General features: G+C 43.5%; 2 protein-coding genes across 3 annotated transcripts; one reads left to right on the top strand and one right to left on the bottom strand.

Moving 5' to 3' along the window:
• Window positions 1–1,651: 1,651 nt before the first annotated feature.
• Window positions 1,652–5,091, bottom strand: LOC146710596 (uncharacterized). The gene is made up of 4 exons (XM_085453160.1): window positions 4,932–5,091; window positions 3,724–3,829; window positions 3,133–3,535; window positions 1,652–2,241 (listed from the first exon to the last, which is right to left on the bottom strand). The coding sequence occupies exons 2-4, from the start codon at window positions 3,739–3,741 to the stop codon at window positions 2,231–2,233; spliced, it is 432 nt and encodes a 143-aa protein (XP_085309286.1). The 5' UTR covers window positions 3,742–3,829; window positions 4,932–5,091; the 3' UTR covers window positions 1,652–2,230.
• A 2,041-nt stretch (window positions 5,092–7,132) lies between these two features.
• Window positions 7,133–12,055, top strand: naa60 (N-alpha-acetyltransferase 60, NatF catalytic subunit). 2 transcript variants are annotated; one of them, XR_014919970.1, is made up of 8 exons: window positions 7,133–7,372; window positions 7,920–8,035; window positions 8,238–8,367; window positions 9,018–9,114; window positions 9,903–10,137; window positions 10,274–10,439; window positions 10,532–10,689; window positions 10,841–12,055. XR_014919970.1 is itself a non-coding variant. In XM_085453159.1 (7 exons), exons 2-6 carry the CDS (start codon window positions 7,926–7,928, stop codon window positions 10,428–10,430), a joined length of 729 nt encoding a protein of 242 aa, XP_085309285.1. In that variant the 5' UTR covers window positions 7,133–7,372; window positions 7,920–7,925; the 3' UTR covers window positions 10,431–10,439; window positions 10,532–12,055. The 2 variants fall into 2 exon arrangements, 1 of the variants encoding a protein (XP_085309285.1); XM_085453159.1 differs by having other exon boundaries at window positions 10,532–12,055.
• Window positions 12,056–14,268: the final 2,213 nt, after the last annotated feature.

The following is a 14,268-nucleotide window of genomic DNA, read 5'->3' on the forward strand; positions in this document are numbered from 1 at the left end:
TGAGCCTTCTTGACCAGCTTGGAGCAGTTGGTCGTCCAGGTGAGATCCTCGGAGATGTGGACTCCCAGGAACTTGAAGCTGCTCACACGCTCCACAGCCGTCCCCTTAATGTGGATGGGTGGATGTGGGTCAGCATTCCTCCTGTAGTCCACGATGAGCTCCTTGGTCTTCTCGGTGTTAAGCAGCAGGTTGTTTCTGTCGCACCACTCAGCCAGACGATCCACCTCCTCCCTGTAGGCGGCCTCATCGTTGTCACTGATGAGGCCAATCACCGTGGTGTCATCTGCAAACTTAATGATGGTGTTGGAACCATCAGCAGGTCTGCAGTCGTGGGTGAAGAGGGAGTAGAGGAAAGGGCTCATCACACAGCCTTGTGGTACACCGGTGTTCATTGTGATGGTAGATGAGCAGCGGTTATCCAGCCGGACATGTTGGGGGCGGTTGGTCAGGAAGTCCAGTAACCATTTGCAGATGAGGGAACTGATGCCCAGGTCTGTCAGTTTCCTGATGAGTTGTGAGGGGTGGATTGTATTGAATGCTGAACTGAAGTCTATAAACAGCATTCTGGCGTAGGTGTTGTTGTTGTCCAGGTGTGAGAGGACAGAGTGCAGTGCGATGGAGACTGCATCCTCTGTGCTCCTGTTCTGGCGGTATGCGAATTGGTGGGGGTCCAGGGTGGGGGGGAGACAGGATTTGAAGTGTGCTAGGACCAGCTGCTCTAAGCACTTAGTGATGATGGGGGTGAGTGCTACTGGGCGGTAATCATTGAGGCAAGATGGGTTGGAGTTTTTGGGTATCGGGACGGTGGAGGTGGATTTGAAGCAGGCCGGTACCACAGCGTGGGCCAAGGACAGACTGAATATGTCTGTCAGCACTCCTGCAAGCTCCCCAGAACACGCTCAGAGAACGCGCCCGGGGATGCCATCAGGACCTGCAGCCTTGTGGACACTGATCCTGCTCAGCACCGCTCCTACATCGGTGGGGGAGAGAGTCAGAGGTTGGTGGTCTGGCGTCACGTCTGCTTTGGTTGTGGTTGTGGGGTTCCCTCGCTCAAAACGAGCATAAAAGTTGTTGAGCTCTATGCCTGCATCATTGGTGGGAGGGGCTAAACTAATAAGAAACAAGACTAATTTCACTTTTACGGTTTCACGTCCTGAAATCAAACCAACTTAAGAACACTTTCTGTGCACATAAGTACAGTATATCATCTGTGAGTGGAAATACTGATGTCTGTGGGGTTTTTTTACTTTCCACCGCTACACTGATGGTAGACGATGAGTTTGACTGCCAGCACTTCAACTTCATCAAATCTGTATAATTAATGTGTGTTCCTCAAACATGAGGAGCTACAAGTCAGAGAGCTTTACTGTTTCACTGACCATCAGTACAAACTGAAGTTATAAACAGGATTTTATTTTTAACCTATGGAAAAACACTGGAAGATCATTACATGTGACATGTTGTAGCTACATTGCACCGCCTAAACACGAAAGAAGCCAAGTCGTTCCAAAATGTTGCATCGTGTCATAATACATGATGTTCAGATGTTAACACACGATCCAATAGTACAACTCAACCAAACTTTAAACACTGCTAAAAATACAGCTTTACTGCAGTACTATATGTACAGATGTGTTGATTCCATGCAACAACAACAACAACAAAAAGAAAGAAAAAAAAATACAGTGAATACAAAAAATATACAATTTAAGATTCAAAAAGTTACCGTAGTATCAGATTTCTTTCAACTATAAATACTAAACTGCTGGGGGGGAGGGGGGGGGGCACTTTTTCCTATAAGCAGCTAATCAATTACTTAAGAGAAGCAGTCAGTTTAATAAGCAGTTAAAAGCAGTTTTAGCTTTCACTTGGTGATCTGATTACTTTCTGGATGTTTTACTACTGGTCAGGTTCAATTGATGGGAGATCTGAATGCGCACCTCAATCAGTGGGACATTAAAACTGTTCAAAGTTAGAAACGCAAGTGACCAAATGTTCACTGTGACACTTTAGAAATTACAGATACTGCAGATCACAGAAAAGAAAAGAAGACATTTGAGTTCTAGGAACCCCCAACTCCCGGTTTTTCCTGTCTGTGGGTGACTCCATGGACTTTTAATGAGCCTCTGAGGAGAAACATCTTCCAAGTTCTTCTCAGTACTTCAGTTGGGGCCCGCTGTGAAGAAGCCGGTAAAGAACAGTGGCTACTACAGCGCTGCATGCATCTGCTTCAGTCTGCAACTAAAACAAAGACAAAGTACGTTAGGGTTGTCTGTCATTTTATGCTGGGAATAGTTCACTGGTGACACAGAGTCTAAGACAAGAGGTTAAATTCCTGGTACTCTCCCACTTTACTTAACTTCTAGGATGAGAGGTCAAATTGGCTTCATTTCAAAAACAACCGTGACCTGGACGCAGACATTACAACACATTAGAGCACTTCGCTCTCACACTGGAGGCCTACTTGTTGTTCGTGGAGTATTTAAAAGTAGAATGGGAGGCAGAGCCTTCAGTTTTCAGGCCCCTGTGCAATCAGCGCCCAGTTTGGATTTGGGAGACAGGCACCCTCTCTACTTTTAAGATCACACTTAAAACTTGAGAAGAAGAACAAAAACAGGGCCCCAGCTGAAGAGCTAACTAGTGGTAGTAAAAACAACACCTTCGCTCAGAGCCACTGGCAGCACACGGAGTTTAAAGTAGGTTCATGAGACAATCCAGTGTCATGGCAGCTTTGGAAAATGTGAATAAGGTCATAAACTGTGTTTAACAGATCTCCTCTATGATACGTATTACAGAAGCACGATGCAAGAGCAAAGAGTGGGACTTTACTGAAGGAGGGGAACAAAGAAAATCATCTCAGCAAGCCACACAATTTGAGGGGAGCTGTCCAACAGCCAAAATTAGTCTGGCAGAAAAGACAGTTTTGAAGAGTATGCAGTGGCTGCGTAACCTTTATCCTGTGTGGAGCTCTTTGCAGCGGTTTAATCACACTTTTCAGATTTGAATGGTCTCTAAACTGGTTTTATGCTTTCCCCACACTGGTCACAGGACCATCTTAATCTGTGTGTGTTCTTCTAGCGTTGCTGGCTGGCTAAGAGTCTGTCCACAAAAGGTCACAGCAAAATGTCTTACTCCCAGAGTGGGACAGCTGATGTCTCCTCAAGCTTGGCAGCCAGGTAAAAGCCAGCCCGCACTCGTCACAGACATGTGGTTTAATTCCACTGTGGAGGAGTCGATGCCTTTCCAAGATGCTCATCTGATTGAAAGTCTTCCCACACTGCTCACACGTGTACGGTCTGAGCCCACTGTGGATGACTCGATGCCTTTTTAAGCTGCTGCTCCGACAAAAAGAAGTCCCGCACTCGTCACAGCGATACAGTTTTACATCTGCGTGGATCCGTTTGTGTACTGTGAGGCGACTCTTGGTAGCAAAAGTCCTTTCACACTGATCGCAAGTGTGGGATTCATCTCCGCTGGTCGTTGGGCGAGCATCCTCAGCCTCCTGAGAGCATTCCCCGCCCGGGTCTGTTTGTCCCTATAGCGACAAAGACACAGCTGTCATGGAGCAAGCTTAATGAGTTAAACCATGTGCAGACGTGTTAGTGCCTCCATAGGATTTAAGTTCTACTGAAAATGTTTTATTCTTGTTGCGTGCTGTGCAAAGAGCGAGCCAAGTATGCTGTTTGTCTGTTACTTAATCACGTCTTTGTGTTGCTGTCTCACCATTTGTAAATAAGCCATTTTTTGCCTTCTTCAGTGGCTGAGCTGGACTAAGATGGCCGACAGCGTTCCTCTGCTCTTCCGTCGCACTCTTTTCACCTCCCAACACCTGTGGAAAAACTGATTTTAATTGGGCCAGTTTCACAGACAAGGCTTGAGCCTAGTCCCAGAATAAAACGCACATTACCGACATTTTACAAAGATTTAGTCTGTTCTGGATTAAATCAAGATGACTGCAAGATGTAGGATTAAAAACCAGTAAGGACAGCGCCACTGAGCAGGGAAGTCACTCGGATCAGTGAGGAAATGCTACGTCCTGATGAAGAGGATCAGCTTTCTGGGACTCCCTTACCTTGATGATTGCGCGTGCCAGGAGGCAGCTTTAACATTTCTTTCCCCACATTCGTTGTCAGTGTGGACAACATACGATATCTAAGTGAACTGCACAGAAACCGAAAGAGTCCCGCCCCACAAATACTGGATTTGTTAACTGAACTAATGTTTTGATTAAAAGCTTCTCAGCATCTGGAATTCTACGATTCTACGATCTTCAGAAGAGCTGGACGTCATGTCCCTGACAAGCATCAAGATGCTGATGATGTAGGAGGCGAAGAACCGGATTAAATTTGACTTCCCGGTTGTGTGCAATCACTAAATTAAAAAGGCAGACACTTGCGTGTTGGCAAGGTCCGACTCAACTTCAGGATTTTGCACACAAGCAAGAAAAACAGCAGATGAGTCACAGCAACTCCATATATTCAGACAAACAACATGTTTGCAACGTAGTGATGGTGACTCTCTGCAGTTACAAAACATAGCTCACAGTCTGCTTTATTAATTCTGTCATTGCAGCTGCTGCTGTACTGGATACAGCTGAACTGTGTGGTTCCCATCACACTGACCTGTCTTTCTCATTTCTCACTCAGGAAATCCACAGATCCCCGAGTGTGAACTTCAACTGCTGTTACAGAGGTCTTATCTTCTTCACGACATCCCTCTGACTTCTTCTCTTATTATTTAGAAAGCATTCATTAACTTCAGGATCTGGCATTAACCATGATGGCAAACAAGGAGACTACCATGCAGTCATAGTAAAGCTGTGAGTTGATTCTGTGGTCTTTTCTCCAAAGACACCTGAGCTACAAATATTCAAGAGGTAAACTAATCTAAACATGCAAAAGAACTCCAGCAAATGTAAACTGGGTGTTTACCTTAGAAGGAGCTCAGGCCCACCAACTCAGAGAAGCTCTGCTGTGAAGCAGCTTCGAATCCCAGAGAGATCTTTGGTGGATGAACTGCTGTGCTCACTGATGATTATGGAGAACAGGTGTGCCAACAGGTTAGCACCGTGAAGGAGCCTCTTAAAGGAGCTACGTTAAAAACCTGGAGAAAACAGTCAGAACATGCAAGTACACAGAACTGAAACAGTAAACTAAAAACTCAGTCCCCTTGAGGCTAATATGTGGAAACAGGAAATAGTTGTCAGCACTGAAGCTCCAGCTATAAATGATGTAAATCACTGGAGAAATACCAGCTTTCTGGGTTTTAATGTCAAAAGGTCATTAATGGCTCTATAAACCTGGATTGACCTGACTGATCTAGGCTCTAAGGATCTAGGCTCCCTCCTTCTTTACCAGACATTCAAATTACTTTGTAATCTCTTGAGTAGCATCTCCATGATGAGCAGACAGGCAATTAAAAGTCTTGATATTGCTAATCTAAGACTGCCATACAAACGTTAACATAATAACCATTCCTCCCAGTAACCATTCCTCGCAGGTGCTCAGGGACCTTGTGGGTTAGAGTTCTGGTTTCAGCCAGATCATATACTGGAAACTCCAAAGTGCTGTGACATGAAATCCTTATTTGAGCAAATGTTTTCCATGAGGGTTATAAACATGCAGAATTCCTCACCAGTAGAACTCAAACTGGACCCAGACGGTTTCACTTTGAATGAATTATTATTGCTGCATCTGTGTCTATACATTGATGTGTTTGACTTTTGTGTTTTTAATGTACATTTTACAGATAATGTATGTTATTGACATGTCTTTGTTTAAAAGCCCAACTAGGAGACAACAGTGCAAACGACCTTTGAATCTAAATGCTTGAAATGGTTGCAGTAACATTCTGATCACTATAATAAAAGTAAAACATACATAAAAATAAAAGGAGACATACAACTGCAGTCCTTGTGTCTTTCTGACTAATTATTTAATCTGACTTGGTTTTCGTGCTGCTGCAGTACCAGCAGATAACCACCAGAGGGCGCGCTGACATTATGTGACCGACTGAATGTGCACGTGGCCATTTTTCATTTCTGTCTTTTAGATGGGTTTCTGACTGTTTTTTTAAAGTCCACTTGTTTTTGTTGATGATAGTCAAATTTCTCTCTGACCCTGCTTCTGCTGGAGGCTTCTTCCTGTTAAGGGGGATTTTTTCCTTCGCACTGTCGCCAAGTGCTTGCTTAAAGGAGCCTTACATCACCAAGCACAACCTAAAGCGTCAGCTGCAGTGGTGTAAAGCACACCCCTGGACTCTAGAGCAGTGAAGACCTGTTCTCTGGAATAACCAATCACACTTCTGAGTCTGGCAATCTGATGGATAAGTCTGGGTTTGGCGGTTGCCGTTTGGTGGAGGGGAATTACGGTGTGCAGTTGTTTTTCAGGACCTGGGCTCGGCCCCTTTGTTCCAGTGAGAGGAACTCTTAATGCTTCAGCATACCAAAACATTTTTGGACAATTTCATACCCCCAACTTAGTGGGAACAGTTTGGAGATGGTCCCTTCTTGTTCCAACATGACTACGAACCAGTTCATATCAACAAATGTATTTTGTTTGGGGCATGAAATCATCATCAGTGAATCGGGGCTATACAGACCTTACCTTGGCTTTATCGCTTTATTGACTTTGACAACATGTCCACTCTTACCGGTTTCTTTTTTCTTACTCTCCTAACTTTAACTTGATAACATTTCAGGTTAAGTGTGTTTTGAATCTGCACGCTGATATGTGTCATGAAATGAACTCCTCCCCTTCATTCAGCCAGAGCAAGTCTTATTTATCAATGATAAGCAGCGCCTCTGTGCTGTGCCATACTGCAAATGTTCGCGCCGGTCTGATAGCAAGTAAATACAGGGCCAGTACTGCCGATAGTACTGATACTTCAGAAAACATTTTAATGTCCAGTAAACCACTGTTGTCTTTACTTTCCGCAATAATTTGTTAATACAACGAAAACACAAATGAATCTGTATGTTTTTAAGATAAAAAACAAACAAACAAACTGAATTTAATTCATTTTTTTTCTCATCCCATTTCTTTATGGAGGAGTCACTCCTGTAGAACACACTTCTGTCCAGCAGGTGGCGACAAATCGCCAACGGACTGAACAGAACAAGGAAACGCCTTAGAAGTGACGTCACTCGTGTAGCAGCCACAAACAGGAAGAAAACATCCAGCTGTTATCAAAGCACGGAGAGCTCTGGTTAGCGTAGCAACCCTTGTAGCAGTGGCTCCGTAATGAAACGGCTTTGAGAGTCGGGAATAAACCAGTGCTTTATCATGCTGTGTCCGCAGTGGTGACTGTATCGAGTGACACTCAAGGAATTTAATTGTGTTCGGCTTTCCTCCGGTCCGAGTGTAGAAACAAGGTACGTTAGCTTAGCATCAGAGCGCTAGCTAGCGGCAGCTAACACTAGCCTGTGTGCTGTACGCTGAAATGTGGTTAAACCTGCGGACACAAGAGTGACACTGTTGATACCAGTGGCAGCATGCTCCGTTTCTACCGGGATGTTACGTAAATAAAGAAATAACATCACTGTTTTCGTATTTACAAGAACTTGAGAGGTTTGTGTACACGACTGCTAATGGTCACTTCACTTTTTATGGGCAACCTTATTTGATGCCTATTACATATTTGCGTTTAATTTTCTGGGGTTTTTTACGTCATAATTGCGTTTCATTCTGCTGGTCCGTTTAAATGTGTGTCATTCTAACCTTTATAAACGTCAGTAATGCGTGTTAATTGTGCGAGGGCTTACCTGACTTCTCTTTGTTATCTAGAACTGCACAATAGCAGAGGTCTGCATGCCTCAGTGTTAGTCAGTACCTTGTACTTAATTGTAAAGGGTGTTGTTGTTTTTTAGTCTGCTTTTGCAGTCTCACCATCTCTCCTGTGCACATTGTTGGAACCTGCAGGTGTGAATGAGTGACGTGGTGCCTCCCACAGCCCTCAGTGAAGTCCAGCTCCGCTTCCTTTGCCACGATGACATAGAGAACGTTAAGCTGCTCTGTGGTGATTGGTTCCCAATCGAGTAAGTTATCATACTGAGAGTGTCATTGGCCGAGATTTGTGTGTATAGGAACTGTCTTTGTTTCATTGTTATTGACTGGCATAAATGGACTCCTGTTAACTGAATGCCCAGTGAGCTAACAAGTAGCGGCCCATAAGTTAAGCAGACCTTCTGGAGTCTGAGTAATAGTCTGATATGAGACCTGTCTGACGTTTGGTTCCAGGTACCCAGACTCATGGTATCAGGACATCACCTCCAACAAGAAGTTCTTCTCCCTCGCTGCCACCTACAGAGGAGGCATCGTGGGAATGATTGTGGCCGAGATCAAAGGTCGGACCAAAGTACACAAAGAGGTAAGAGGTTCAGTTTGGATGTGCCATCTCTCGCTCAGAAAGTGTAACATGTTGTCAGTCCAGTCAAAGGTGCAGTATAATATTTTTAATGTTTTGCAGCAGCAGCTAGAAAGAGACACGTTCTTAATGTGGATTTCCTCCAAAATATGACATTGTGTTCTCTGGACATAGTGTCACTGAGTGTGTGAATGTCTGCTGCTGCTTAGAGATGTCATAAGTAGATCACTGACATAGTCGACTGTTTTCAGTGCACTGCTTTGAAAAAAAGGATACCTTTGGTAAAGATAGGTTCATTAGCCCGAAATATAGGAGAAGAGGGTAATGAGAAAGAAACTGATGAAAGAAGAGCTGTAACTTGTGGTCTTTTTTTGATTTTGTGTAAACGAAGTGCAATGGATTTGATTTTGCTTTGATCGGGATCAATGTTATCTCGTTTGAATGAGTTTAGACTATAAGCTCCAAACTTGAATGTGCAGTATGCAAATTTCTGGCATGTTTTCAATGTGATATTTCCAACATCTGAGAAATCGGTACGATTAACTTAAGATAACAAAGCTTGAAGAAGTGTTGTTTTTATTCTGTCACCCACTGTGGACGTTGAAATAATCAACTTGTGTATATGTCTGTTTCTTTCTATGTATGCGTGTTAGGATGGAGACATCCTGGCCTCCAGTTTCCCCGTGGACACACAGGTAGCCTACATCCTCAGCCTGGGAGTGGTCAAAGAGTTCAGGAAACATGGCATAGGTAAACAGACACACTGTTTGCAGTTGTGGCTAAAACCAAAGGCTTTATGTACAAGACAAACACAGCCTCTAGGTCTGAAATGTGAAGCCAGGGCACGAGTGCCTTAAACCTGATGGTCAGAAAATGCAATGAATAATTTCCCTTTAAACTAATCTGGGGTTATACAACCTCCATGCCATTTAGGCTGAGGAAGTCCAGTTTATACAATTTTATTTGTGTTTTGTTACATTTTAACATTTTTTGGCTTACTAGCTTTTTTTTACGTGTACTAGAACAGTCCTCTTTTTTTTTTTTCTTCTTTATCTTCTTTCACCACCACTAGCCACAGCAGATGGCTCCGCCCCTTCCTGAAGCTTCTGCTGGAGGTCTCTTCCTGTTAAAAGGGAGTTTTTCCTTCCCACAGTCATAGATGGTGCTTATGGGGGATTATCAGATTGTTGGATTTGGGTCTTTTCCTTACAATATAAAGCCACCTCAGGTGACTGTTATGAGTTGGCACTATATAAATTACATTTAATTGAATTGAAAAGTATGTAAAGAAAACACATCCAGTAACATCTCGAAGTCACAACACCAAGATGAGGCAAAAACTGTTCAGAACTAATTTAACACCCTTTATTCAGTTAGCAAGAATCTGAACGAATCGCGGGTTAGACACTGTCTCATCAAAGACATTAATGATTTGATCTGTTGAGTCACATGTTGGAACTACGCTCAAAACTCATCTGCTGTGAGACTTGATGTAAATTTGATGTTGCAGTACATTAATATTGATTGAAACGATTCAGGCTCACTGCTGCTGGACAGTTTGAAGGAGCACATATCGACGACAGCCCAGGACCACTGTAAGGCAATCTACCTACACGTTCTCACCACGAACAACACTGCCATCAACTTCTACGAGAACAGGGACTTCAGGCAGCACCACTACCTACCCTACTACTACTCCATCCGAGGCGTCCTCAAAGATGGATTCACATATGTGCTCTACATCAACGGGGGTCATCCACCCTGGACAATATTATATCCTTTTTTGGAAGCAGGAAAATACTTCACTTACTCACTGTTATTTCATTTCCTCTGGGCCATACTTGTCCAGATGTTGCAGGAGAAAAAGTAAATGTTGCATTGTTTCTTTTTCCTTGACTTCCTGTCCCACTGATTATATCCAGCACATCGGTTCAACCCTGGCCAGCCTGAGCCCCTGCTCCATCCCTCAGAGGCTGTACCGACAGGCCCAGTCCCTGCTGCGCTCGCTGCTCCCCTGGTCCAATATCGCCTCCAAGACCGGCATCCAGTACAGCAGAACAATGTGACACAGCATGGTGAGTGGGGCTTATGGTGACACATGTCACCCACATTATTAAATATTAAATTAATTCATCTGACTGGTTTTGTTTTCCTTTCTGTTTTTCAGTCACACAGATGTTCCCGTCAGTCTTCCCCTGTACACGCCGAGATGTACACGCACACTCACATTCTCCTACAGCTTTCCACACCCTGTGTGACACACAGGACCTCAGGTTCAACCTGCATTTGACCGTTCACATATTTCAGCGCCCACTGATTTACAGGGTTTGTTTCACTGCAGCGTCATGAAATGTGCAGTGTTGTTTTCACACTGACAGACAGTAGGAGTTACGGTTACAAACCACTGTTTTCTTGATTTAATCAGATCCTCTACTCGCCCATATATACATATCACACTGTCCCATTTGTGCTCCAGCTGTAATCTGAGTGTAGCCGAGCGGTGGCAGCCTCCCTTAGAGGCCAGGCAGCAGCGCGGAGTGGAGGACCTGCTTCAGATACGTCAACCCTGATGCACAAACGGCAAACACAGGTTGTATTTTTGATGTGGAAAGGGTGTAACACACACACTGGGAACCAAACAGAGACTACAGGTTCAGCCGATCGTCCTGCCTCCCTTCATCCTGTCCACCACTGTCAGAGACTATGTACACTGTTGTATATTATATATACTAAGATAATATATACATTGCTCTCAATATGTGTGTCTATTCTATGCTGTTAGTAGGACTAGCTGGAAGATAACCCATCCCTGTCTCTTTTACGAGTATACACTGAATCGGGAAGTAGATAAGAATAAAGGTGATTATAGAAAGGAAACTTTGAGGGGCAGTTCAGTCAGATTTATTTCATTTTTCTTCACAACATTCATGAAATTGGCACTCTGTTGTAATTGTAATGGTAACGTACGGTCACATTTCTAAGCAAACAAAAAAAGGACTCTGCATCGTTTCTCTTGTATGATCCAGATGGGAATGAGAGAGAGTAGCTTGGGTGCTTGTTTTAGGGGTTTTTTAATGTAACTGGCTGCAGCCCAGTTGGTCTGTGACGTTGCTGCTAATGTAGAGAAATGTTTGTTCAGATTGTTTTCTTTTTTTAATTTGTCCCAGGTTAAATTTTTATGTCGGCCTGTAGAAGAGCTGAAGAAAAACATCGTCCACCACACGTGCCTGCATGCATGCAGGTGTGTACGTATAAGCACACAGAGTCCCAAAATTAGAACCTAGCAAGTGCCAAAGTTTGGGGGTGAAAGACAAATATCGCTGATTAATGTTGTCAGAAAGCAGCGGTGAGGTTTCTTCATTTTGTTAGAGCTCCGTTGGACTTTACACAAAACCTGCTCCACTGTATCAGAGAGCAACAATGTTTGATTTGGTACATGGCACAGCACTGAATGAGGTCAGGGTGACTGTGAAAACAAAAACATAATCACAGTTCGGGTGTTCATCTCTCACTTCACCAGCCCCGAGGGTTTCTGAAAACATCTGACATTGTTTATGCAATAAATTTGTGTCATCTGAGCGATTGTAAAACCTGAGTCAGTCGGAGTTGCCCTGCTGTAGGACGACAGTGTTCTATTGTTTTCATTGTGATTGTCTTATTATCATAAACTTGAGCCTTGTTTTCATTCCAAGCAGGCCCTGTTTCAGTGGTTTGTGTCTCAGTGTTCCGCTTCATTGCCATTGAAGACGTGTGAATGAGTCGAGCTAAAACAAACAGCATCCTAACGCTTCCAACAGTGCAGCTTGAGGTCAGCCTCTGACTTTTCTGATTCCCACACTCTGGGCTTCCTCTTTAAACAAACAGCTAAAGCTTCTCAAGTCAAAGACAACACTGACAGAATCATTGGGTTAATCTTCCCATTGGATCTTGGACCAGAGTTGAAAAATGCACTATAAATATTTTGGTGAGCTAAATATTGTGTACACGTTAAACACATTTTTAAATGCCTCTGTGTTAGATCCTCGTGACCTGCAGGGTTCAGCAGTACTGACTAAGATGAAGTCAGTGGAGACAACACTGACCTGAAGCGTGGCAGACAGTGCTGAACGATGGGAATTCAGCAGACACGACAGATTCTTTCACAAAAGGCTCTCAGAAGACCTGAGTCCTTGTTTCAAAAAGCATGAATCCTGCTATCAGTGTGATATGCACCACTGCGCCGCTAACTGAGGCACATTATGCTATATTAGAGCTATAAGACTTAATAAATAGTAGTTCATACTTATTGTGGGTTGTGTATGTATGCGTCAGTGCTTTGCTAATGTGCGACCTGAAGCCTGGTGCCATACATTCACAAGAGAAGCATTAACATCCTGCCAAAATGTTGCTTATGGAGTCCTGAAGTACTGATGCAGAAGCAGATGATGGGAAATGGGCTGCTTTTCTCATTAAGCTTCATTCATTTTTAATATAGAGTGCGTATAAAATGGCTCTGCGTGGTCACAGCACTATTAAGAGGTTTCTGCATATGGTTTAATAATTGGTTATTAAAATGGTTTTGAGCTATAACACATGGGTGAGATCATCGTCCTCTGCACTGGTTGTGTTTGTGTTACTTAGCTGATTGATGCTCTTTGGGCAACAGGAGGACCCACTCAGAGCCGATGTTTCCCCTGAAATGTTTCACCCGACTGTAAGAGTAACACAACTGAAAGCATGCGGCAGCAGTCAACCAACATTAGGCTTTCCTGAGAGAGAGAAACGTGAGGTGGTAGAAGTCGTGCTCAATATTTTAGATCAGCTTTAAAATTAGATTACAGTTAAAAAAGACTGTGTGTTGTGTGGTTAAGTTGGATGGTTCTGTGTCGTCCTTGCAGATGTATGAGCACCAAATGTGTGGTCAGTAAAGCATGTATGTTAGTGTGCTGTTTGCTTTCCAGGGTGTCAAACATAAGACCCGTGGGCCAGAATCAGCCCAGCAAGGACATCTTGAAGTAGGACAAAGTTTTGGGCTTTTAACTAATTTCCCAGCTTGTCCTACTGATACAGACCTCTCGTGCACACATTCATGGTACAGTAATGATTAAATGAAAGTTCCTGTTTTTATTGTTTGTTTGATCGTATAATGTGTCCAGAGTAAACTACAGCATCTTTATCGTGTAGAAAAACTGAGACTTACTGCTGGTGTTGCACAGTTTTTCTTCGTATACCGACAAATCTCAGAGATTAAATGTCCAGTTAAATGTTTCTATGCCAACAGAAAGGGGAATTTCATGCCTCATTTCAGTAAACTGCTGCATCTATTTCCCATTTTTGTAGCACAGTAGTTTGGTGCATATTGCACCCTGTAGGTCCATGGAGATGAGGACCTATTAGATAGGACTGAAGGACCAACACAGGCTGCATACAAGAAGGCTCGACTTCCTATAGACGCTCAGATCCTTCAACACATGCAGCAAATGTTCCATCAGATACTTTACTGTGGTCTGCCAAGGAAGCAGCTTTAAGCTTGTGATGCTAACAGACTGAAGGAGCTGATTACGAAGGTTTAATCTGTGACGGGCTACAAACTGGACACCTGATGCTGTGGCGGGGAGGAGGTCACAGGTCAAAGTTATCCAGCATGAATAATCCCGATCGCCCTCTGCACAGGAAATGTTTATTCCACATGCTGTCACTCTCTTTGATACAGTAATTGTTAACCCATTCTTCTACAATACAGTCATTTGGCTTTTCAGTTTCCAAATCCTTACAGACGATTTAAAAGTCTGTCAATCAAATGTTTTTCAGTTGTTTTTTGTTTTTGTGGTTTGCTTGACAAATACTCGTCACTTAGAGAACTTACATCACATTTCTTCCTCCTGATGCTCCGTTTGCACTTTCGCAGATTGTCCTACCCATGTC

The sequence above is a fragment of the Copadichromis virginalis genome, linkage group LG4 (assembly GCF_057382275.1).
Source record: "Copadichromis virginalis isolate Kocher_CV1m ecotype Utaka linkage group LG4, C_Virginalis_male_GT1.1, whole genome shotgun sequence".
NCBI lineage: Eukaryota > Metazoa > Chordata > Actinopteri > Cichliformes > Cichlidae > Copadichromis > Copadichromis virginalis.

Coding starts and splice junctions, on each gene's coding strand:
- naa60 (XM_085453159.1), top strand. CDS start 7,926: ATGAGTGACGTGGTGCCTCCCACAGCCCTCAGTGAAGTCCAGCTCCGC. Junction 8,368..9,017: donor GGACCAAAGTACACAAAGAG/GTAAGAGGTTCA, acceptor TATGCGTGTTAG/GATGGAGACATCCTGGCCTC. Junction 10,138..10,273: donor CATCCACCCTGGACAATATT/ATATCCTTTTTT, acceptor TTCCTGTCCCAC/TGATTATATCCAGCACATCG.